Genomic DNA, 24,252 nt, shown 5'->3' on the forward strand with positions numbered 1-24,252 from the left:
CTCTCATTTCTGTGATGAGCATTAACGTTTAGAAGATGACACAGCTTAAACAAGTGGTTAGAAGACATGAAACATTTAAAACCACGAAAAAGTACTCCAGCAAGAAAGCAAAAGCATTCTTCCACTCAACCTAAAACATGGGGGTTTTTATCCTATGGTTGCTATCACACAAGGTTCATTTGAGAAAGACCTCATGAAGGACAAGGAGACAAGCATATTGGGTTTTTGAGCCACTATGTACGCACAAGACTTAGAATCATTTGCTACTCAAAGAAACAAGGTTCCACACACATGCTATCATTCACAGAGCAGAAACAGACCAGAATAATTCATAACCTGAACAGTCTGATGAGCCTAGCTCCACAATAAACAAACTGGCTTTGATCAGTTAGTATCTAAGTAATAAATACTAATAACAGCCAAGATTTCTCTTGCATTATCTGGACAAATAATAGATGCTGTTAATGAGGACTGCTTGGCCTTAAGCATGTCAAATCATGAGGTACCTTTGCTCTGTATGTCAACATTAACTACAACTAATAGGCAGGATAGCTCCCTCATTGTAGGGATTAACTTATGTCCTCCTAATGGAGCAAAACTCATGTTTCTGGTATACAAGGACAGGTTCTTTACACAGTCCTGCAGCTTAAAATTTTAAATACAAGTCACTGTCTTTCCACTGCACACTCAGCAGTCAGTACAAGTAGTACTTCAACTCTGTAGTTCAAAAGTCAAAGCAGGAATATTAACAATATTGAAGAACCTTATGATATAAACAGCACCAATAATTACACTTTTTACACAAAGTATTTGGAAGTACTCACTTGAAAGCATTTTCCAGTGATTTTGCAAGCCTCTGAACATCAGATTCCTGGGACACCTCTGTGAATCTAAGCTTCCCTCTAAAACACCAGTTCTCCAAGAGAATCTTTGGAAATTCATTACTCCTCTCCAACAAACAACAGGCATAACCAGCTCTCAATGCACCTCAATTACCAATATCCCCCTCTAACTTCTTAAAAAGCTACTATTCTTCTTACAAGCTTCTTCATTCCAGTAGCTAAATCTATAATCCTTGTAATAATTTTTCAGTTAAGATGCTAAAGCTTCTCCCCTCACGCCACCCCCAAAAATAACTGGCTACTGCACAATTTTGCTCTTTGATAGCACTTTCTGAAAATTTTTAAAAAGATATAAATCACAGGTAGTAAAATCAGACATAGCTTTAACTTTTAGAGAGTAATTTTAACAAACTTTTACGATTTAGTACAGTATTGAAGGGAGCTTTTCAGTAGCTAGAATTTTTTATTTCCCTAAAATTACTGAAGTACCCTGTATATTCAGAGCCATAAATCATGGCATCACCATAGAAGATGCTCATGGTTTGCATATTTGTGAAGGCTGCCCTCAAAAGCCAAGCAGGTGTATGACACCCGAGATCACTTTTAGGCTACCAACCCTGTAGTTCTCACAACAGCTAACTGGAAAACCACCCGAAAGGGGTGGGAAAAAAAAGAGCACAAGAAACTCTGCAGGAACAGCTACAGCCTCTGCAGAAACACACACAGTGGAGGACAAAGCAAGCCCAGACAGACTGCATAAGCACAGGTTCTCTAACCTTACTTTTAGCCTAGTTTTTTTTAAATAAAAAAGCTAAACAGCTGTGTGTTGCACACACGCAGTTCTAAAGCAACTGTTAACCACCCAGGAAATACCTTGGAGCTACTCCTATGCAGTGCTCAGCAACCACAAAACCAAAACAGAAAGAACATTAATTTACCATTTAAGTCTACTACACTCAGTTTTGATGTCTGTACCCCCCATACCGACCCCTCATCCTTAACAACAAAAAAAACACAACACACAAACAAAAAAACCCCTGCAAACAAACAAAAAGACTACGTTTTTCAACAACATTTGAAGGAAGAAAAGAGAGAAGTCTATAGAATCACAAAGAACATGCAGAGTGCAAATAGAAATTATTGTTGATTATTTCTCACAGAAGTCCTGAATGACTTACAGTAAAAGCCATCAAGAATAACATTTTAAAGAAAACAAAGGATTGTTTTCTTCCTGCAAGACTATTAAACTGTAAAATTCTCTTATTACAGACCAATTTCAAAGCCAAAAGGATACCAGCATTTAAGAAGTGATTAGATCTATCTTTCAAGAATTTTGTATACCAATGGCTATGAAACACAGTCCAGATGCAGCCTCTACTTTATCAAGTTCCTAAACTGCCAACTGCCATGACAAACCAGGATACACTCAAACCATGCATAGTCTCCGAGCATCTGCTACAAGTCATTGTTGGAGAATGGAGAGCTAAGTGGATCTTTGGTCTGACCACAGTATAGACTTAGTGATGAAGAAATACATCACCCTTTCTCCCCAGTCCAACTTGCAGAACAGTCATTACCCTGACGTTGCAGCGTTCCTCCAAACACACTTTGCAGAGTTCACCATTCATTCATTATTCCATGAGCCAATGCGACTAAGGAACAAACCCCATTTTTTGATTAACACTAGAAGCAGTCCAGACACTGAAAATCCATCTATGTGACAGATAAAAGCAATCCTAGAAGCCATAAATACTGGAGAACACTAACTAACAATTGGTTTTAATACTTCAATACATTTAGTCCAAAAATTGATTACATATATAGCAAGCAATGCTTTCAAGTGGATTTTATTACTTAGCAACTAAACAAATCTATAGTGGCTAAATATATTGTAAGAGATGGCCAGCAAGTCAGCTGAGCACTGCTTATCATCCTTCAAGATCTCCTACACTTCTAGAACCAGGACACAAAAGCAACTGCCACATAAAAGAGCCACAGTCCATATTCCTCCCAAACTCGGCACATTTGCATTATCTACCTTTAAGTTCCTACACTGTCCTATCGCTGTTAATATGCGACCAGTAAAACACAAGAACAAGAAACAGCACCAGTTATTTGCTGTCTTACAGTTTCCTGGAGCAGAAGTTTATGCACAGTCTGATGAGTTTTCATCTGTCTATGTACACTTCTTATTTCCACATAAGCTTCCCAGCGGCAGGGTTTGTACCTATTAGTCTGAACTCAGCTGTAGAGCTGCGCACTCACAGTGCTTTTAGCAGAGACACAACAGCATTCTATAGCTGCAGTGCAATCACTGCCTAGCTTTTGCTGGTCTTCCCACTCTGCTTCAATGCCCTGAGTTTTCCTCTGAAAAACCATTATTCACAAAAGCGCTGCACCTCCGCACTCTGTTCAATTATCACTTTGTCCCATTTTGACCTGTAAAGCAGCCAAAAGAACAGCATTCCATGCTAGATATGATAAAGAAAAGATGCAGACTGAGGTGGCACAAAAGAAGGGAAGGAAAAAAGATAAATTGGAAAATTCTCTCCCATTCCATCATTTGGAAGAAGGTGCCAAGAACTGGTAGCCAAAAGTGATGCTAGATGACTCATTCCTACACAGTCTATTGCTTTTCAGACAGTTATCTAAATTAGGCAATAAATCCTAGGTTATGCCAGGATTTCCAGAAACTGTTCTTCAATTAATGCTTTTTTAAGAAGCATGTCTTGCTTGTTTAAAAAGGAACATTCTAAGAATCTGATACTTTTTTTCCCCTCCACAGACTAATTTCTTCCATCATATCTGCTGTTAACAGTCTACACTTAAGGTGTATATAACAGTATTGTACACTATATTCCCAGAAAGCTATTCAACTACTCCTAGTCAGAATTCATGCCCTAAGTACTCACTGTTCCTTATTTCTGTTTATGTGTTCTTCAAAAAACTTTGAGATAAAAGCTGAAGACCTTAATATAAAAACTATATATAAAACCATTGACAAGAAATGGGAACTTGCCAAAGACAGCAAAACATGTTAGCTCACTAGATAAAAATGGCAAACTCTCTGTAAACAAGAAATAATAGGCTTACTTGTCTATACTTATGTCCTAGCAGTTTTATGGAATCAACTAAATCCCAAAGAAGCATTACACTACAGAACATATTTAATCTAGTGACCGGTGACATTGCCTTCGGTAATAACGCTCAAATCAAGTATCTGACTGAAATATGATATACATGGATATCCGTAACTAAACCGAGCACAACAGCAATGTGCTTGCTGGTTTAATATAAAAAATTTTTTTACAAAAATTCCCAGGCTCCAACCTGCCTGCAAGTAGCATCATAAAGAGAACTGCATCTAGACCTGCAGCCTTGCTCAGTGCTTCCAAGGAACCCTACAACTGCAGAGGACAGCTGAAAAGATTTGGGATTTGATCAGTACTCAGAGCTGCCTATTTTTTATATATACATCATTCCCTTAGTCTAACAATTTAGTCACAGATCTAATCTGTGCATGGAACACAGAATGAAGTTCTGTCTAATACAAGCCTTAAATTTGACTCTGTACTTCCTTTCACAAAGCCCACAACTTCTTGCTGAATTAGAGTACACCTTTAAAGGTATCATCCATTCTTTGATTGTGGAAATTAGGTTTAAATGATCTCAAATTACTGCCAGCATTATAACATAAAAATTGGGGTACCACATAACCTACCACCTTGATCTAACCTGTTCAATCGCATTCAAGGAGTACCACAGTCTTCAGACAGACCACCCAAAACGACACCATCCATACCACACCACCAAAACCTAAAATCTTCTGCTGCAACCATCTTTCATCCTATCACCTATGACCACAAAAGGTGTGCTGCTGCACCACCCACCCCCCCCCCCCCGCTTTATAACAACGTTTTAAAAGACTGAGCAAAACCGATCTTTTCCAAAGCAAACAAACCCAGTCCTCCTTTATAGGTCACTTCTCAGCCTCTTACTGTTAACCTCCTATTTAATTTGTATTTTCAGTCAGCAGTTCCCAAAGCCAGGCAGACTTCAGCACTGAACAGACCAAAGTAATTACTTCCTTTAAGTCACATACAAAACCCCAGTTACTGACTGGAATTAAGCTTACTTGTCCATTCACCATTGTCACAATAGGCTGTTGTTGGCAACTACTGTATCAATGGATCCCTTCCCACAGTACTGCTATATAGTCAACTATACTCAGTTAACTTCTGTAGAATACTCTCCATATGTTTTACCTCACATGCAGAGATGAAATTAGTGAATACAGCACATCCCTCGTAAAAAGAAAAAATACACTGAAAAATTGTATTTTGGTGTTTCTTCCAATTTTCTTTCCCTCATTTTTTTGTGTTTTTTTAAGTCATTACATAAGTATTGCAATAAAGCTAATGCAAGAACTTCTCCTATAAGTTTTCCAGCAAAGAAAGCTGTAATTTTGTCTTTCAGCAAATAGACATTATAAGAAATTCTGAAATTTGTGTCTTATCTGGATAACATACAGAACAAATCTTATGTTCATAATCTTAGCTGCTGTTCCTATAAATCAAACTTTCCTTTCCATGTTTGACAAAAAACACAATGTTGAGCAGACCATTTTATTCAAGTTAGGAGATGTGAAAAGAACCAGAATTGATAACTAAGTTCAAGGAACTGATATGAGTGTAAAAAAAATAAAAATAGAAGTTCCCATTTAGAAAAAAGTAACACTAACTACACTGAGAAAAAAACATAAAAGTTAAAGACACCCGGACTGAAAAGCTCTTTGTATGTTCTAGACACATTTAAAATGACTGAAGTGTCCAATTTCATTTGAAATTGCTTTGGCTCCATTCTACAATACGCACACTGAAGATACACCCACTGTGAACAACCATGTTCTGTAACTTGTATGGAAAAGCTCCAAAGGACTATTAAGATGTTTTCCCATACTGTATAGAATGAAAGGTTAACCATCTTCCTAACCAACCTAAGACAACATATCAGCCCAAAAAGCAAAGACTTTACCTAGTAAATCTAGTCTTCTTGGGAGCATCCAAGACAAATTTCCATATTCAGATTTTGAATTCTGTAATTTAATGCGCGAGACTTCACCCAACCTCCCCAGGTTAGTTTTTCAGATCCAAGTTCAGCAAAGCTTGTATTATTACAGATCATAAAAAACAGTCTTAAATGACTATCACTACACCTATCTGCTAGTTTGAAAGAAGTTAGCTTTTAAGAACAAGCAATATCTTTAGTCTCAAGTCCAGCACATTAACAACTGCAATTGCACAAAACATATCTGGTAAAGTTTCAATATAAGAAGTGACAGACACTTACCAATACACACATCTATCTTGCCCTTGATAGCAGCTTCATGCAAAGGAGTGTAGTTCCAGTTGTCTCTAGCATTTGGGTCTGCCCCTTGACACAGTAACAGACTAACCACTTCAGCATGACCAAAAGAGCAGGCGTTGTGAAGGGGTATCAGCCCTCCATCGTCACGAGCATGAACGTTGGCTCCTGTCTGCAGCAAGTGCTCTACAACATCCTTCCTTCCAAAACCTGTAAGAAAACATATTTCTGTTCATTTGTCTGGTAAAACAACATGATTTAATATTTAAAACTTTTCACTTATTCCAATGTACAGACTTCAAATGCTATTAGTCACATCCCTCTTCTACTGCTTAGTTCATGTCACCATAAAATGAGACTATATTCACCTGCTCAAACAAGTTAGAAGATTCACGTACAGTCACGACAGAGGTGAGCAGTGCTGTATTATAATTAGCCTGACTGGCTGCCACTGTTTCATGAAGAAGTTCTGCAAAAGACTTCCCATTTTTTTTCAAGAAAAACTTATTACGAATTTTAAATTTTTGAAATTTAAATGAATCTTAAACATTAAGTATAATCTGCACATACCTAAAGCAAACATCTTACATGCTACCTCTTGATATAGGTCTTCATCTTGGAGAAGACATCATATTAATAAACACTGAAGGACACTGTCAGTGGTCAAGCAGAACAACCTTATCTCAATCCAAACTACATTCTTGCTCTTTACAAGGATCCTGATTACCTCCAACTGACAAACTGATAGACTAAGTCACAGATAAGCAGAACTGAGACCTCAGCTGGAAAATAATGCCTCGGGAAGGTCTCAGCCTACAAACACAGCCTCTGTTACAGCCAGGGAAAATGTCACCATAAAGCCAGCATCATTAAACTAATACGCTTCAAAACCCTGCGTCAGCATGCCAGGCCCTAATACCTTTAGCTTGTTGACCACAATGAACCCTGAAAGGTTTTAGTGCCCAAATGTACCTCCTATTGCTCCAAATACCTTACAGCAGTCTCCAAAATTTGACTGTGCACCCTGTCAATAAAAAAATTTTTGAGCATGCACCCCCAAATATATGTTTAAGTCATATACATGCACTACTATCTAGATTATAAAGCTACACAAAAATAGAAATTTAAAAAGGCTAAGATAAAAGATGAAATAAACACTGTTTTAACATTTCTATTTATTAATGGTACAAAACATATTTTATTCCTGCAGCCCAATGAAATATTTCGTACACCACTTCGGAGACCACTTCCTTAGAGGACAGGAACAGAAATCAGGCTTAAGAGGGACAGTTTGAAGTAAACCACAAGTGTTCATTTTTGTACAAGGTTGCATCTCAAAGGTTGGGTTGCATTTCTTAGAAACCTCAGGGTTAAAGGCAGTTATCACTAGAGGTTTTAAGAGACTGTCACTTCAAGTTATTATGTCTTCTGGTAATCATGGATACCAGCTAGCTTAAGTATGAAGAATTCCACGTATATGAACTATGTTTATCAAACAGCTGAATTAAATGCTGCAGCAAGTGAAATCCAATCACAGTTCTAATTCTCAGCTTATAGTGTTATTAACTCCACAGATCAAGGATCAAAAACATAACTAAAGACATTATTTCCCCTCTAGAAGGCAAATATAAAGCTCAAGGGAAGCAACAAAGACACTGTCAGCTCTCCTCCAGGTGATCATGTAACTTAGCTGCAGCAAAATGCTGCTGAAACAGTGACAGATGTGGTTCTCAAAGTCTGCACCCTCTACGGAGAGCAACAACTCACGCACAAAGACTTCTCACACCTCAAAGTTTTACCCGAGAGTTACAGTCCCTGGACAGGACCTTCATTTCAACGAATTAAGCCCCCTTTCTGCCAGAGTAGTGCACTACTTACAGCTATGCAGACTTACAGCATCAAATTAACATGCTTTTCCCAGACAGCCCGTACAGTGAGATCTCTAAGCCAGACCTAGCACCTTTCATCCACACCAGCTTATCCAATTAAGGCTAATGTACTAACTTGACATTCAGCCTTCAGTCAAGCTGCAGGCTAGTGTTCTGCAGGAATTTACACTGTCTCCTCAGTGGAGTCCTTAAACACTTTTTCTTGAACAACTTAAGTTTTCTAGAAACCAACTGATGCTATAGTTAAGGCAGGCAGGGCCAAAACAAAAAGCCCCTTCATCAAGGCTTACGATGGTCTGAGAGTTTGGATGACAGTTTAACAATATCTTTATTTCTGGCTGAAGTAGTATTCTTCTATGAGTCACAAGCAAGCAGGTGGAAGAACAAGCAGGTGGAGGAACATGAGACTGTAGCAGCTCACACCTAGGTTAATCCTGTACGGTAACACAGCTCAAGGGCTCCAGTTACCAACTACAGCCTGGTTCCTTTTGGATAGTTGTAAGGATTCCCCCATCCCCACCGCACAGAGCATTCACTGCTTGCAGCACAGGTGCTGGCCTGCTACAAATTACAAGTTAGTGTACTGAACAGGTACCAAAGTGGGTTTTCTTTAATACATGGGGCTAAACAGCAGTTCAACAGCTGCTCCACAAGCTGCCGAGTCATACCAGCTGCAGGAAGGGGCCCCCAGCCAGACTGGCACCCCACTCAGCAGTCCAATTCTAGTCCATCACTGCAGATGAGTCAACGCTTTCTGGTACATTATATACTGATCAGTTCACATTGGAGATTACACTACAGAAATGGAAGTGTGCAAATCAAAACTGGTATTATTAAGCGTGACACTCATTTGTCATGACAAAACTGCTACCAAAAGACACATTTTTATTAACTGAACTGTCAGCAAGGCCACTGCTACTGTAAATCACTGCAGCTTCCAGCATGAAAACAGATTTGTTTGTCTCCTTACAGAAGAGTCCAGGAACATCGCCTGTAAGTCTTCAAATAGAAAATGACAGCTTAAATGGGTACAACAGCAAATTAAGGGTATCTGGTCCCACAGCAAAGCTAACAGGCCTGCAGCACAAATACCAAGAAGTAAGCCCTCAAGGTTCCCACGTTTATATTATTCATTTGACTGACAAAGGAAAATTGAGCAAAACAAGAATTAGAAAAGGATGCTTTCAACTAAACAGTAGATCAACAGATTTCATTAGCCTTTAGTTTTTATAGACGAAGCTACTAAAAACAGCGTTTAAACTTCATCAGTGTTCGCTTTACATGTACATCTCGTCTCTCAAGGAAAGACAACCTGACAGTGACTGAAACCTCAGGTTCCTTTTCAAATTATCCAGTCTTGTGATTTTCAGGACTACACACATACTTCAAGGTATTGCTGGATGTGAGGTCATTGAAACAGGTATCTTAAATATTTATGGCTGGCATTCCTAAACAGTTTTTGGTGAATTAGCTTTTCTGGTCAGTCCTCAAAAAGCACAGTTGTAGTTGCTCTGATTTTATCCCACCAGACCACCCATCTTTCAGAGAAAAAGTAACCAATTATGGGAACGGCTTCCCCCACCACCACACCTGTAAGAACTTGAATTGACAAAGTGCCAGAAAGTTTTTTAAATCATCACACAACCCAATCTGACAAAGCAGTTGTAATTACTGAAACTCCAGCAGTGTCACCTTTTGTAAAGAACAGACACATGTTAAGCCATTTGTGACAGATGAATCACATATAATTCAGTTTAAACTGAAGAAACTGATGTGAGGCCATTTAAGCTGACTTTAAAAATCCTACTCTTGTATATTTCCAGTACAACTTTAATTTACAAAGTTTAAGGAAGAGTTCCCAAGAAAGAGCCTGTAACCAAAGACCCCAAAAGACAATCAAATAGAAGGTTCCTACAGAAAATATCCAAACCCAAGGTAACTACGGAGGAATGCAACATGTAATGGCCCAGTATGCAAGCTTGCTTTGATGAGATTCACCTGCCAGCTTCCAAAGCATGCTCATGGGCAGAGTCCCTTACAAGCTTCGGCTTTACACAAGTAAAATGCACAAGCTTGGTCCTCATTTTAGCTTCTTTATGCAATTTAGAAGTTTCAGGCAAGTCACAGTACCTCAGAGAACATATTGTAGAGGAGTGAAAGGAAGCAGTAATCACATTACAAAAAGGCAGTAGCAAGAGAATGCCTGAAATGTAAGGGTGAAACATTTATCAGTCAGACCAAAGAAAAGGCAAAAATTCAGACTGACTGACAGGCTCTTCATTTCTCCAGTCATCTCACAGAAACAACTCAAGACTAAGGCTTGGCAAAAGCCAGGAGATGGACACAGCTGTGATAGCTTTACATAAATCAAAAGACAGGCAGTCAATTCAGAGAAAGTCCCACTTAACTAGTTCTTTGCCAATGACATATTCTTGCCTTTTTCCAATTTATACCTGTCACTTTAGGCTGAGAGTGAGAAGAAAGACTCTAGGTAGCAAACTGGCAGCCTGACAAGACAGTACACAGAGACACCACCAAATGCTTACTACTACTGCCAAGACCACCTGTCCTACTCCCCGCTCACATCCTGCTCCCAGCCCACAAGCTTGTCCGTCCCATCTCTTCTTGTGGCATTGAGTCTAATTAACAAGAGGCAACAGGGTGAGCAGACTGAGTGACTGATGAGAAAGCAATGCAAGGAAAGCAACAGGAGCATCAGTGGATACCCTCTGTTACGTGCTCCAGTTAAGAGCTTCCACGTTAAACCTGTGTTCAGTTAGTCACAGACTTTCACACAGTAACAGTTTACAATTACTAACACTCCCAGAAGTCACATAATTCATTGCTCAATTTCAAGACTCATTCTCAGAAAATTTGGTAAAAAAAACCCCCACCAAATAAATATATGGAGTTCCCACTAGAACTGGAAAAATGTTTTACCCTGTGAACGTAATACATCAAGTGGTCAGTTTGATCAGCTTAAGTACAGCTGTACGGTTCTAACTGCTGCCCAGTTAATGTCACTTGATCACAACATAGCATGAACTCCGACTTCTGCCAACTCCAACTTCTGCAAGGCTACTGTTAGGTGTAGAGTCTAATTTATCACATGGAGACTTCTAACTCACTAGGCATTTTTCTGCCTCCTTCCACTTGCTTGCTCTTAAGAACACATTGACTCCAAAAGGAGTTAAATTTTACAAAAGCGTATAATCACAGCTTAAGCACACCTGCAGGTATTACCCTGATCTTAGACAAGGCAGCAAAGATGCTCTTATTAAATGTAATCCACTTGTTAGTGCCCTAAACATAGCTTATATGATAATACAAGCCCTTGAAGTAGAGAAGCACATGTCTTAGGGACACACAACCTTTTGACAATGTTTTAAACTGTAGGCAAAGGATGGAAGAAAGAAAGCAAGCTAAGTCACTGTACATCTCTTTGCTTTAGTACTGCACATTCTGGGACCAGGTTTTTCCCCAAGACAGGTCTTCCAAAAGCTACCAGCACTTCCCCCACTTCACTAGGCAGAACACAGTTGAACTGGGTGATTTAACTAAGTAAACTGAAGATCCTTCAAGCTGGGAAAACAGACACCTGGCTCAGTATTACTGAAGAGCTGAGATTTTGCATGTATATCCTCTTGTAAACTCCTTCAAAGGATTTTAAATGGGAAGGAGATAGAATCCACTGCACAAAGTACTGCAAGGCCACCAGAGAGAAGTAGTTAGCATTCACAAAGAAAGCACGCTGAAACTTCCTAGAAAGCCATACGCTTGTGACAATAACAGAGTTCACGTACTATAAACGCTACCAAAAGAAAGAATTCCAAAGTCAAGGCCAGTAGTTTATCAATTCATCTTGTTACATAAAAAAAAGCCTGCATTTTGCAGTCTGGTAGCCTGTAAGGCTGTCAGGGTGTTTCTTCATTCACTACGCAATCAGCACTCTTCATTCTATCCATGAATCCAGCAGAAAAATGTTATTACCCCTGCTTTAAGTTGCACAAGGCACAATTAATCAGTAACTTAGCATTCTTGAACTACTCCAACTCATTTTGTTGCAATTGTCCAATGTATCCTGGTCATAGAAGAGACAGCTTTATAAACAACCCTTTGAGTAAGCTCAGACATCTCAAGCAAGACTCTCCAGAACCATTTAAGCTAACTTACACCACAGGTGGAGTGGTTGATTCAGATGTCTCTGCATAGAGTGGAAGCGTGTAATAAGTTACCAACTACTTCTTCCCATTTCCTGGCTTTCCCTGAAGGAACATTCAGTAGCTAGTTATGTTGGTTCTCCCGTCTCAGTTCCTTATCTCGCTTACACATGTTGATGCAGCTTGCATTTTTATGATTAACAGCTTAATACTTGACAAATAAACTTGACCATCTCTCTTCTTAAACTCTGACCACTGACTGTTTTCCTAGCCAAGTGAAATCCCTTTGCCTTCAGGATTGAAGTTGTGTACTCCATAAATTTTCAAAAAAATAATTATATATGTGTAGCCTTCATAAAAAATTTGTCTTCCAACAGTTATTACTAATGATATCCAAAGCATGCTTACAGAAAACGACTTTCCCCAAACAGCTTTTTACCATTACTATAGACCCAAGCAGAAAGAAAACAAGGAGTATCACTGACGTTCTAACAAGTCACCTTAAATCAGGTTTCTCCAAGCCTGAGTGTGGGCTAATACCAAGAGCACTTCACCCTGTGATCCTGACTTCATGTCTTCCAAAAGCCACTCTGAAACCTCTGCCTCACCTCTTCCTCAGTACAGAAGTGGGCATTAAGCTACAGTTAGCAGTTACTACTAGTACACTCCATACCCCTGGGTTAAACCTAGGAGTAACTGTAAAGCTACAAGAATGCATTGCCTAAGAACTTGGGCTAGCTCCATAATCAAAAAAACAAGTTAAACTTAATGGGTGTCAAACTGGAAAAGCTTATGACTGTGGTTATACGAAGAAATCGGCTAGGACTCAGCTTATTTCTATCAGGTCCATCTACCCAGTAATTTTTGAAAGAGGTGCTATTACTAATGACTTACCAGCAACGACTAGGCCTAAAAACACATGAATCTATGTATCAGCAGCAAATACATACATATCCTTCTGTAAGACTAGACCCTGTTTCAGAAGGGAAGCAGCAAATCTATTACCAAGCTGGTGCTTGTAAGTTGTAGCTAGCTCTGGGAAAAAGCTGGGATTTCAGACAAAAAGTCGCAACAGTCCTCCCCATCCAGGAATATTAAAGGTCAAAAAGTTTTGGAAAGCCAACCTTGGTATGCAAGTACTGTAAGTGGAAGATGAATATAAAAAAAAAAAAAAAAAGCCATTCAAGTATCACTGCCAACATGCTTCAAACACGATGGACCAATACAGGCACACAACCACCACCACCACCCCCCACAACCACATCATGATTAACAGGAAAAATACGTAGGCTGACACACACACACCCACAAAGTATACCTAAGATGTGATAAGCTATCCCATAGACTGAAATCATCCAACCATTAAAAAAATAGTCAGTCAATAGCATACCCCAAAGAGGGAAAAAAAAAAATAATAATCTACCTTTCACAGGCAGAACAATCAATGCATTTGGTTATGCTGGCAAAAAAGGTGCTTTGTCAACTATGTGACAACATCGCCAGATGCAGAACTATCAAGCCAATTTACATGAACAGACAGCACAGGCATAACAAAATTTTTCAACTAGTGAATGACTTACAATACAGTAAAGACATTCATTATCTGGTGTGGTGAAATCAACAATGACAATTAAGATCTTTCCCAAAGAAAAGAGGTAACACATCTTTAGATTGAAGGAGTGTAGTGGCAAGGTAAAGGAGTGGAATAGTTTCTCTGTTTCAGTGCAGTCTGAAAAAGAGAAGCATTGGCAGAACACAGGATATTCCAGCGAAAACAGTGGGAAATACAGGAGGAAGCAAATTACTTTTAATACAAGTTACAGTCCAGTTTTTTAGTGAACTCCTTACTACAGGATGAGCTTCTACTAACATGTAGAAACTGTGTCTTGCTCAAATAGTTGCTGAGCTACAGGAACTGCAGGAAGAGTACTCTGAAATTATCATACAATAAAAGGGCAAGTGTGTAACTCTTTCCTAAACATTTGCTTTTTGCCACCAGTACAGATAAAACCTGGACCCAAACACATCTTTGTGCCTAGCACAGTTGCTTTTTCAGTTTGTTGGTGGGGTTTTTTAGTTACAAACAAGCTAGTTTTCATTGAAAAAAAAAAATGAATGCAAAAGCTATGAATACATTAATACTGCCACTTAATTTCTTTTTTGTATTTTAGTCAATGACTCTGAAGTCTTCAGAATCTGCTTCTTGGGTGCTGCTGGACAATATCCAAAGCCTGCACTGCTACCAAAGACCCAAATATCCTGCAATCCCCACAGCAGCTGAGAAACCACTGAGTTTTTCTCTTTCCAGTTATGTGTACCTCTATAGATGAATCCCTCAAAATCACTTGCAAAGGAAAAGCTGAACACCACACATCCTGAAAGGCATTCAGAATTTCAAGAGATGCTCTGCTAGAATAACAGTCCAGTTTGAGGATGAAAGGAAAACGATCCTTTGTTCAATATCTTCCTGCTTGCAAGAGAAGTCTCTATCACCCTGATATGGGCTCAGTATTAATCTTGGCTTTATTAACAGCTAACCAAAGCAGGTCAGATTTATTCAGCGTACTAGATGACATTTCAACACAGAGCTGAAGAACTGATTCCCCTTCATTCAGATCAACTGACAATTCAAACATCTCAGATAAAAAAAGATCTGGATAACACTGTTGCTTCAACTTGATATGGTTGTGCACATTTTATGTGGAAGTGGATAACAGACAGATGACTGCAATTTCTAGAAACAGATTTAGAACTATCTCCAGCTTTTTCAATAATTGATTACAGAGATTTCAGTTCTTACCTTATCCCCAGCTTACATATGTGCTGAGGATTCTGAATGCCCTCAGAAGTCACTCCTTTTATCCTCCTTCTGCCATAAGAAAGGAGATAAAGGTGATCTTGAAACTAGAAACCTCAAAAAGCTTAAGGAAACATAAACCTAGTATTTTTTACAAGAAACTAGAACTAGGGAAATTGTACTTCTCTGTTACAGTAAAAGTACCTTAACTGCCTGGCATTGCTGCCAAAAAAAAAAAAACCAACCCCCAAAAAAAAGAGACACCTGCAAAACCCAGGCTGAGCTAGGGAGAAGTCAAGTACCGGGGCCTAGAGGGGGAAAGTGGGGTGCAGAAACCCAGCTATCCAAAATTGGGAAATGAAGAAATTAGAAGAATTCCTCTATCACAGATCACAAGGTCAGAAGTAGAACTCTCTCTCTTGTCATTTAAGAGTTTCGCTTCAAGAGGTTTGAAAAGAGCATTTTAAAACACTGTATATTGCACTCTCCAACTCCCATTCTCCCATTCCCCTTGTGAAGGCCATACTATTCATGCTTAGGTATGACATGTAAAACGTGAGCTATTACCCGTAACACAACTTCATGTACGTAGCAGACTCCTATGCTCATAAGCAAACAAGTTTTATTTCTCCTTTTACCCACAAAGGAGAAGGAGATCAAGTCAACATACTACATCACTAGCAGATACACACTGCCTAAGATCAGTTGCATTCAAACAACATGCTTTTTTTTTTTTTTTTTTTGATTACAGGCCTCTCCAAAATGCAAGACCCCAAGACCTCTCTAATAAGAAATCCACCTAATGCTATTATATGTCAAGTTACATGACCTACTGCAGTGATTTGAGACTGAGTACATACAGTAGCTAAGGAAAATCCTTAAATCTAGAAAAATAGATATAGGAATTTGTTAGGTACAAGAACTTCACCTGCTGTTTTCCTCATGCTACAAGAAAGCATCTTCCATTGCTATTACAGTAACATCACATTGACACTATCAACTTTCAAAGCCTTAAGTAAATTTTGTCCATTTCTTCTCTAACCAAAGTAGAGCTTACCACTGCAGCTTCAGCACTAGTTTGTACTAGCACTGAAGTTACAACGTGAGATATCAGAGTTTAAGGGGAACATCAAGGTCTAATTTTGCATCTGAATCCAAAGCAAGCAGAGCAGACTTAAGATGAACCTTCCAAGACATTCAGAACTTCGTGCATGCACATGCATTTGTACCAGCATTACGTTCCACAGTTCACTAAAATCAAATCCAACTCCATACCCCAGAAGTTCACTATGCTTTAAAGCCCGCTTGCCTTAGGTGATGCTTTACTGGTAGAGCTCAGGGATCAGAGAAGAATGAAAAGGAAACAGCTCAGGGCCAAAATTTCACTTAAGTGAAATGCCACTTGTTCTTTGAAAATGAAAACAAACCCAGTACAGTCTCAGAGAGTATCATCTGACTGATAAATTGAACACCACTATTCAAGTTCCAGGCAACGTGGTGACATAAAACATTCATTTTTATTATCAATTTCAACACAGTGCTTTAGAGCCACACTCCAACACTTAAATACTGACCGCTCAATACAGTCTCATTAATTACCTTACTTTATGTGCACTAGTGCACCACTTAAAGCTCAAACAAGTGCCCTTTACTACATAAGGACTGGTCCCGTAACACTGTGGCGTATGTCACAAAGTCCTCAGCCTGACCACAGACCTAACAATTGTGCAAGTCCTCAGTTAGGGCTGATGATTTAAAACATCTTCGTTTTACTCTTACGAGCTTCATGTACCCTGCACACCCAGTGAAGACTACAACCTGTACAAAATACTCTCTTTATGGACTACTCTTAATCTGTAGCAGCTGTACTTGGCTAGAAGGTAACATTTACTTCCAGCTAACGTAAACTGTTGGACTGCAGTGTCATAAAAGCAGTTAACATCATTTCTGATCACAATGACATCTCTTCTCTGCACTAAGAAGCATATTCTCTCCTGGATATATCTGTAACTTCTGGTAAATTCAGTGGTTCCACTTCACCTCTTTCCCCAGTCCACTCACAACCACAAGAGATGCAGAGATCAATCAGCAGCTACACACACCCCTCCCCCAAAAAAAAGTTACGAAGTACAAGGCATCGGCTTTGATTCCTATCAAGTCTACACGCATCACAGGGGTCCCTGACTTTCAAGGGCTACTACAATACGGGTGAAATCCTTAACTTCAAGCCAGCTCTGTCCCGATTGCGTTTCTCACTTCCTAAGCACACATGCACAAGTATGCTGCAGCCCACGAGTCAAATACAGAGAAAAACGCCCATACATCTCCCTTACGCCTCCAGGATCTCCTCTCCCACTTGTTTCACCCAAAGGAAGGATCTTCTGTCATTTTATGAGGGGGGAAAAAAGGAGACTTAGCAGCTGTCCCCCCACAACCTGCAGCAAAAGGCCGCCAGGGAAGCGGGCTCACAAGCCTCCTCTCAGCTTAGGCTCGAGTTCTCCCGACCCACCGAGGTGCTGGAGGGCCGCTCCCCGAAGCCAGGGAAGCTACTCCTGGGGAGCCAGGCGGGGAGCTGTACCCTCCCTGTCCCGACGCACTCGCTGTCACTTGCCCTCGCCGGGAACAGGAGGCCGGACCTGACCCGGCCCCTCCCCGGTCCCGGGGCACCCACCGGCGGCGAAGTGGAGCGGCGTGGACTTGCGGCCCGCCATGTCCTTGGCGTTCACGTTGCCCGTGTCCACCAGGCGCTTCACGCGCGTCACGTCCCCATTGCGGCAGGCCTCCAGCAGCTCGCGGAAGGCCCCGTTCGCCGCGCCCGGGCCCGCCGCCTCGGGACTCTCCGCCGTCGGGCTCGACGCGACCGACGACGATGCGGACGAAGAGGAGGAGGAGCTGCTGGAGCTGCTGCCCGAGCCCGGCGGGGGACCCGGGGCGGCGGCGCCCGCACCCTCCGAGCACTCCAGGGCCGGAGGCCGCTCCACGTCGGGGGGAGCCTCGCCTTCGGGGCCGGCCAGGCTGTGGCGCTGCGCGGCAGGGGCGAGGTCGGCCGGTGCCAGGCTGGGGCTACGCGGCGGCGAGGCGGCGGCCGGTGGCGAGGCCGGCCCGGGCGGCGGCGGCGGGTGGTGATGGTGGTGATGGTGGTGGTGCTGGGAGCGACGCGGCGCCGCCATCTTCGCGCTCCGCCGCCACCCCCCCTCTCGGCCCCCGTCACTGCGGCAACGGCGGCAACCCCCGCCCACACTTCCGTCCGCACCCGGCCAATCCCAACGCGCGGGGCGCGGACGTGACGACACCGGCGGGGCGGGGCGGGGTGGGGCGGACGGGGGCGCGGCCTCACCGAGACGCGCCCCACGGTGGGGCAGCGGCTCGTGCCTGCCCCCTGGGGGCCGTCACTGCGGCCCTCGCCGGCACGGGGCGGGGAATTGGGCGGGGCACGGGGCAGGGAATGGGATGGGGAATGGGGCGGGGAATTGGGCGGGGCACGGGGCGGGGAATGGGATGTGAATGGGGCGGGGCGAGGGGCGGGGCGGGAACTGAAATTCCGCCGCGACTGCCGGTTCCGGGAGAGAGGCGTCTTGGGCTGGGCCAGCCGGTCCCCGGAGCCTCGGCTTCCCCCGGAGGTCTGGTCCCCCCGGAGTGCCCTGTTGCCGCCGGGAAGCGGCGGTGGGGCAGCCCTCTTCCGCCTCCGTGCACGGCGGGTGGCACAAGCCGGGCGTGCCCGCGGTCGTTGAGCTCTCGGCCTGGAGAGCCAGCACTCGCCCAGGTGCTCACCACCCCTGCAGCCTCGCCAGCAGGCAGTAGCGTGGCTTCATTCCAGTACAGCTTCTTTTCTAAAGCTCGAAAACGATGGAGCAAGACTGGCGGGAGAGCAAGGTGGTGGAGAAGCCTAAATCACGTCTGGTGGTTGTTTGACAGTTTCGGGGAGGAAAGCAGCTTTGACTCAGACTCCATTCTCCGGTGTAAGGCAGCCACAAGAAGAGAAGGCTGCTTCCATGGAAGTGGGGGATGCTCCCTCCGCATCAGAAATAGCAAAGTGCGGAGGAACAGGAGGCGGAAGGGCAGCAAGGAGGGGAGTGGCTGTTAGGGCTGGGGGTAAGAAAGAGAAACCCAGGGATGCCAGGGACAGAAACAGCCCCATAAGGCCCTCTGTGGAATAAGGAGATCCAAACTGCGTGGGAGTGAGCAGGAGTATTTAAATAAGCATTTGGGTTTGGATTTGGAAAGCAGCGGGAAGGTGAGACCAAAGTGCTTCTGACTTAACAGTATGTAGGGGGGGATATTCACACCAATTGCAGATAAACTGCTTAAGTTGGAAAGCCCCAAGAGATCTCCAGTTCACTCACCTTAACTTCACTCTGCAAGCCCAGGGGAGATCCCATGGATGGGAAAGATATCAACAGCAACAATTCCTAGTGACTTCCTACTACACCAGGTACCAGGGCTCCCAGTGCTGGTGGGGCAGCAGCCGTAGGTCAGAATGGTAACAGCAATGAGGAATTCCCATTAAAGGGAGTAAATATGGCTAATGCCAGCCAGTCTCATCCTGGCAAACAGATCTGATGTAGTTATTTGGTAGGTAAGTGTTTGCATAGCTATGGGATGTGCTGGAGAAGCACGGACCAGGTCTAACGCTCGGAGCACAGGTAATCAGAAAACAGGAATTTAGAAGAAATCAGGATCTGGCCTAGTGCCTTTCTGCTGCTGAGGAGGAGGTAGGCATGACACCAATCCCCATGACTGCTGGAGCAGTAAATGAAGATCCACTTAAATGTGCCCAGTTCAATTCTCGTTCATGACTTTGAAGCCATGGGTCAAGACCAGGTACTGAGAGACCTTGCCAGGACTTCCTTGACACCTGAATTGAGATAGCTGCTGCTTCACAGCAGTCTTTTTTTCAATTCAGAACTCCCAAAAGGACTTTGCAAGCTAATTACAATATCCCCTTTGTCAGGCTCAAGATTTGCAAGACATAGAAGAGGTCAGAGCATCAGTATGCACTTGTTCAGCTTACCACTGGCTTCCTGCAGTCTATATTTCACCCAGACAGTTGCTTTTGGAGCATCAGTGGCAAACAAATCACATCCCTTTAACCCTCACTGTACTTCCCATAAACCTATGTTAGACAGCACCACTTTCATGAAATGTATCAGTACACAAACATTTCTTCTAATTCTTGAAATATTTTCAAATATACAAGTAATATTTTTAAAGATTTGGGATTCACAGTGACCTTAAAAATCCTTTGTTGGTTGTAGGATTGAGTAAGAAATGCTGCACTCTGGGTCTGCCTTTCCTTAAAGCCCTGTGGAGAAGGACTTGAGGGTACTGGTAGATGAAAACTTGGATATGAGCCAGAAATGTGCACTCGCAGCCCAGAAAGCCAGCCATATCCTGGGCTACATAAAATAAAGCACGGCCAGCAGCTCAAGGGAGGTGATTCTGCCCCTCTACTCCACTCTGATGAGACTTCACCTGGAGCACTATGTTCAGCTCTGGGGTCCTCAGTACAAGATGGACATGGACCTGTTGGAGTGGGTCCAGAGGAGGTCCACAAAAATGATCCAAGGGCTGGAGCATCTCTTCTATGAAGAAAGGCTGGAAGAGTCGGGGTTGTTCAGCCTGGAGAAGAAAAGGCTCCAGGGAGACCTTATTGAGGCCTTTCAATATTTAAAGAGGGCTTATAAGAAAGATGGAGAGAGACTTTTCACCAGGGCCTGTAGTGACAGGACAAGGGACGACGGTTTTAAACAGAAAGAGGGTAGGTTTGGATTGGACGGAAGGAAGAATTTTTTTACAATGAGGGTGGTGAGACACTGGAACAGGTTGCCCAGAGAAGTTCTGGATGCCTCATCATCAGAAGTGTTCAAGGTCAGGCTGGATGGGGCATTGATTAACCTGATCTAGTTGAAGATGTTCCTGCCCATGGCAAGGGGGTTGGACTGTATGGCCTTTAAAGGTGCCTTCCAACCCAAAGATTTCTGCAATCCAATGAAACCTGTGCCTGGGAAGGAACAAGTACAGAGATTAGGATTCACAGTACGAGACCTGCCCATGGGGAAGTGAGTCCTGGCCCCAGTTTTCACAGGGTGTTATACTAAGTAGCTCTGGGCATGCACCTCCTCTTCAGACCCCCACCTTTGGGTGGAGGTCCCTATCCCATTGCAGCCTGCAATTTCCCCAAGCCTCCACCTTCCTGCCCCACATGTACAGCAACACTGCTCCTCTCCAGAGAGATGAGGCAAGTAGCAGTACTGTCCACCCCAGCACGCCTAAAGCATGTCCAGGATCCCTTCGAAACAGGATCCCTTCAAGTGCTGCCCTCACCATTTCTGTATGGCTTGTGTGCCTTGAGGTAGATTCATATCACTCCTGCAGAAATGGTGGACAAAACAGTGATGGGAATGCAGTTCTGAGCAAAATTTCCTCATCCTTACAGGATCTCTGCTTAAGGTCAAGGATGAACGAGGAGGATCTTTGAAAGCATTCAGTCAACCCATTGCTTGTGCCTTGGCCAGCCACCCGAGCCCTTGGAAACATGGCTCCTTCAATTGCTGCCGAAGCGGGAACCTGGGTTTTTTACTGTCTGGGCTGTATGTCTGGTGGTGTGGAAGGCAAGCAGTCTCTCAATGGGATGCCAGCCTTGCTGGTGCCAGAGCCCATGAGATTTGCAGTGGCCCACAGTACTCTCGGCATTTTGCTGCAGCAGCTTGATGGTTCTGTTGAGCTGATTTAGATTCACATCCAGTCACAAGTGGCTGATTGCATTTGCACCTCCTGTCCCACAAAACCCAGAGTCAGGCTCTAAATACCTTTGATAACTCAGTGTGTTTTACCTGACCCAGGAGGGATGTGCTTTAGATAGAAATCTTATTAGTGATGCAGCTGCAGGGCTCAGTAAAGTGGAGGAACCTCAGATTTCAGCTGAATAATTAAACCCCATCAATAGAACTTTCCAGGGCCGCTATTTAAAATTAATAACTCCAAATGCAATTCTGGCATATAATGGAATCCACTGAAACAGGATTAATTTCTTTTTCTTTTTTTTTTTTTTTTAAAAACAAAATGCCTTATAGTATTGCTGGCAATTTTACAGCCACCTGCCTCTCAGCCCTAGCTGCTGACAGCTAGGAGAGGGGCTTGAAGAGGGGGAGCGGGTTGTGTGTGTCTGAATATTTTTAAGTTCCAAAAAAGAAGAAATTACTCCAAACTCAGCATCCAGCATGCTGGTGCTCATGTTTAAGAGACTTCTAGTATGCTGGTAAGTAAATTGAGGAAGTCCTATTTGGAGAAACATATATCCCCTGCCTAAGCAGATGGGAAAATAAGGGATCGTCTAGGTCTGTAGCAAAAGCTATGTTTCTGAGAAACAAAACCTACTCTTTCCCCAGAAAGTACCTATCTCACTCACAACCGGCAGCCTTAACTATGGTGAAAGTGATGAAGAAGCCAAGAGACACCATCCCTGGCTGTTTGAAGTTACTCACAGATTTACACACCCATGCAGGTATAGTAGGATAAAATGTAAGGTCCATGGGAAAGCACGAGAGCTTTCCTCATTGGACAACCTCCAAGTAGCACTGGGGATGTCTTTATGGCAGCATGCTGTTCATCATGTTTTCTTCTGGCTTAATTTCGTTCACCGCCTACAGGAGCTCATCAAAGTCTGACTAGTGTTGCATGACTTTTCTCCCCTTCATCATTACCTTGGGGAGGCATTCAGCTCCTGCTGCTTTGCATATTTTGTGACAGTCAAAACTTTCCATGCTTAGGCCAGCTCATCCCTGGCTATCCTTGAATGGTGTCAGGAAGACATGTTTAATGCAGGCCATGACCTCTAATAGCGGGCAAACAGAGGTAAGTGCTTCCCTCCCTGGTATTTTTCAGCTGGCTGAATCAAGCAGCTGCTTGAAGCATCCCTGGTGGATTGGTTTGTCCAGTTTTCCTGTGGGAAGCAAGAGGAGAGTGCAGAGTGGAAACCTTTTGGGTTTCGCTTGCTGAAGATGATAGAGCAACTGGGAGCCTGCCCCAGCTTCAGAGAGGATCTGCAGTGCCCACGGGTGTCATGGGGTGGGTGGCTCCCAATAACAATGCCACTTTCTCTCTCTTTACCTCTTTACCTGCACAAGGCACAGGGAGGAAGAAAATTAGCTGTGAATTTGATGCCAGGGTTAATTTTCCCTCCAGAGATCTTTTCTTTCTAGAAGCATCATCTTAGTTCAAAAAAGTGATTTTGATGGCAACAGACTGAGCAGCTTTGGTGAGGGGAGTTGGAAATGAAACCATCCACTTGGTATCACAAGAGCAACTGGGCAAGAGGGTGGGAGAAGAGAATTACTCCTCCAGAAGGAATTGAATATGCTACTTTTGAAGTGGGGAAGGAGAGTGCTCCTTTCGGCACACAGAAAAGGGCTACTTCCCAAGCGATCTTCAGAAAAAGCAAAGACACAAAAACAGGGTTAGCCCAAATAAAAGATGTACGGAGCCAGTGCGGGGATGCTCTGAAAATAAACAAGTGCAAGCCTGGAAACTAGCTCTAGATGGCTGCAGTTTAGCAAGAGGCCATGAAGCACCTCTGTTTCCCAGGGTCAGGATCTGACACCAGCCACGCAGGAAGGGTGGGAAGAGTTTTATCCCCAGGTTTAGTCCCTCTCAGCAGAGTCTCCTGGATCATGAGTATCCCTGCATAACCTGTTCCCCCCGAGGCTGAGTGGTGGCCCTGGAGCCAAACCACGGGCCCAGATGCCAGGACTGCCCCTGCTGCCTTTGGGAAGCTCCTGAACCCTGCTTGAAGCTGGGTCTTGCCTTCACACAGCCCTGCTTTCTCCCAGGTCTGTGGATTTTCCTCCTTGTCGTTCGCACCCAGTTTGGCTTTACCAGCCAACACTGCAGTTTTTTCCCCGCCCAGGGTGACCTCATGCTCAGAAAGGCATTTAGCAAAAACCTAGTGGTTTGTTAGGACTGAGAGGGCCTGAAAAGATGGTTTTCCCCTGCTTGCCTGTTACTGATGGAAAGATGGCAACCGAACCTAAGCCTTTGTGATCTGTAGTTTCAGTAATAAGTAAATTCAGTAATTCAGTGCAGTGACTATGGCTCTGCACCAGGTCGGTCCAGCTCTCTCCTCTCCAAGCGGGAGCACGCTTGGATGTGCGGTGTCATCCAAAAGAGAAGACATCGTTCTTCTGAGGGCTCTCCACAATAAA

The 24,252-nt window shown here is 43.2% G+C and overlaps 1 protein-coding gene across 3 annotated transcripts in view; it reads right to left on the reverse strand.

Moving 5' to 3' along the window:
- The window catches only part of TNKS (tankyrase), a 141,175-nt gene extending 122,899 nt beyond the window's left edge, over positions 1–18,276 (reverse strand). For 2 of the 3 annotated variants that reach the window (XM_055794475.1, XM_027779937.2), the window contains exons 1-2: positions 17,724–18,272; positions 6,192–6,416 (exon numbers count right to left, since the gene is read on the reverse strand). In XM_055794475.1, the coding sequence (XP_055650450.1) occupies positions 6,192–6,416; positions 17,724–18,222 (724 nt within the window). In that variant the 5' untranslated portion in view covers positions 18,223–18,272. Of the gene's footprint in view, positions 1–6,191; positions 6,417–17,723 lie in introns of all 3 variants that reach the window. The other variant, XM_055794477.1, reaches the window with a different exon arrangement.
- Positions 18,277–24,252: the final 5,976 nt, after the last annotated feature.

The sequence above is a fragment of the Falco peregrinus genome, chromosome 2 (assembly GCF_023634155.1).
Source record: "Falco peregrinus isolate bFalPer1 chromosome 2, bFalPer1.pri, whole genome shotgun sequence".
NCBI classification, from domain to species: Eukaryota; Metazoa; Chordata; class Aves; order Falconiformes; family Falconidae; genus Falco; species Falco peregrinus.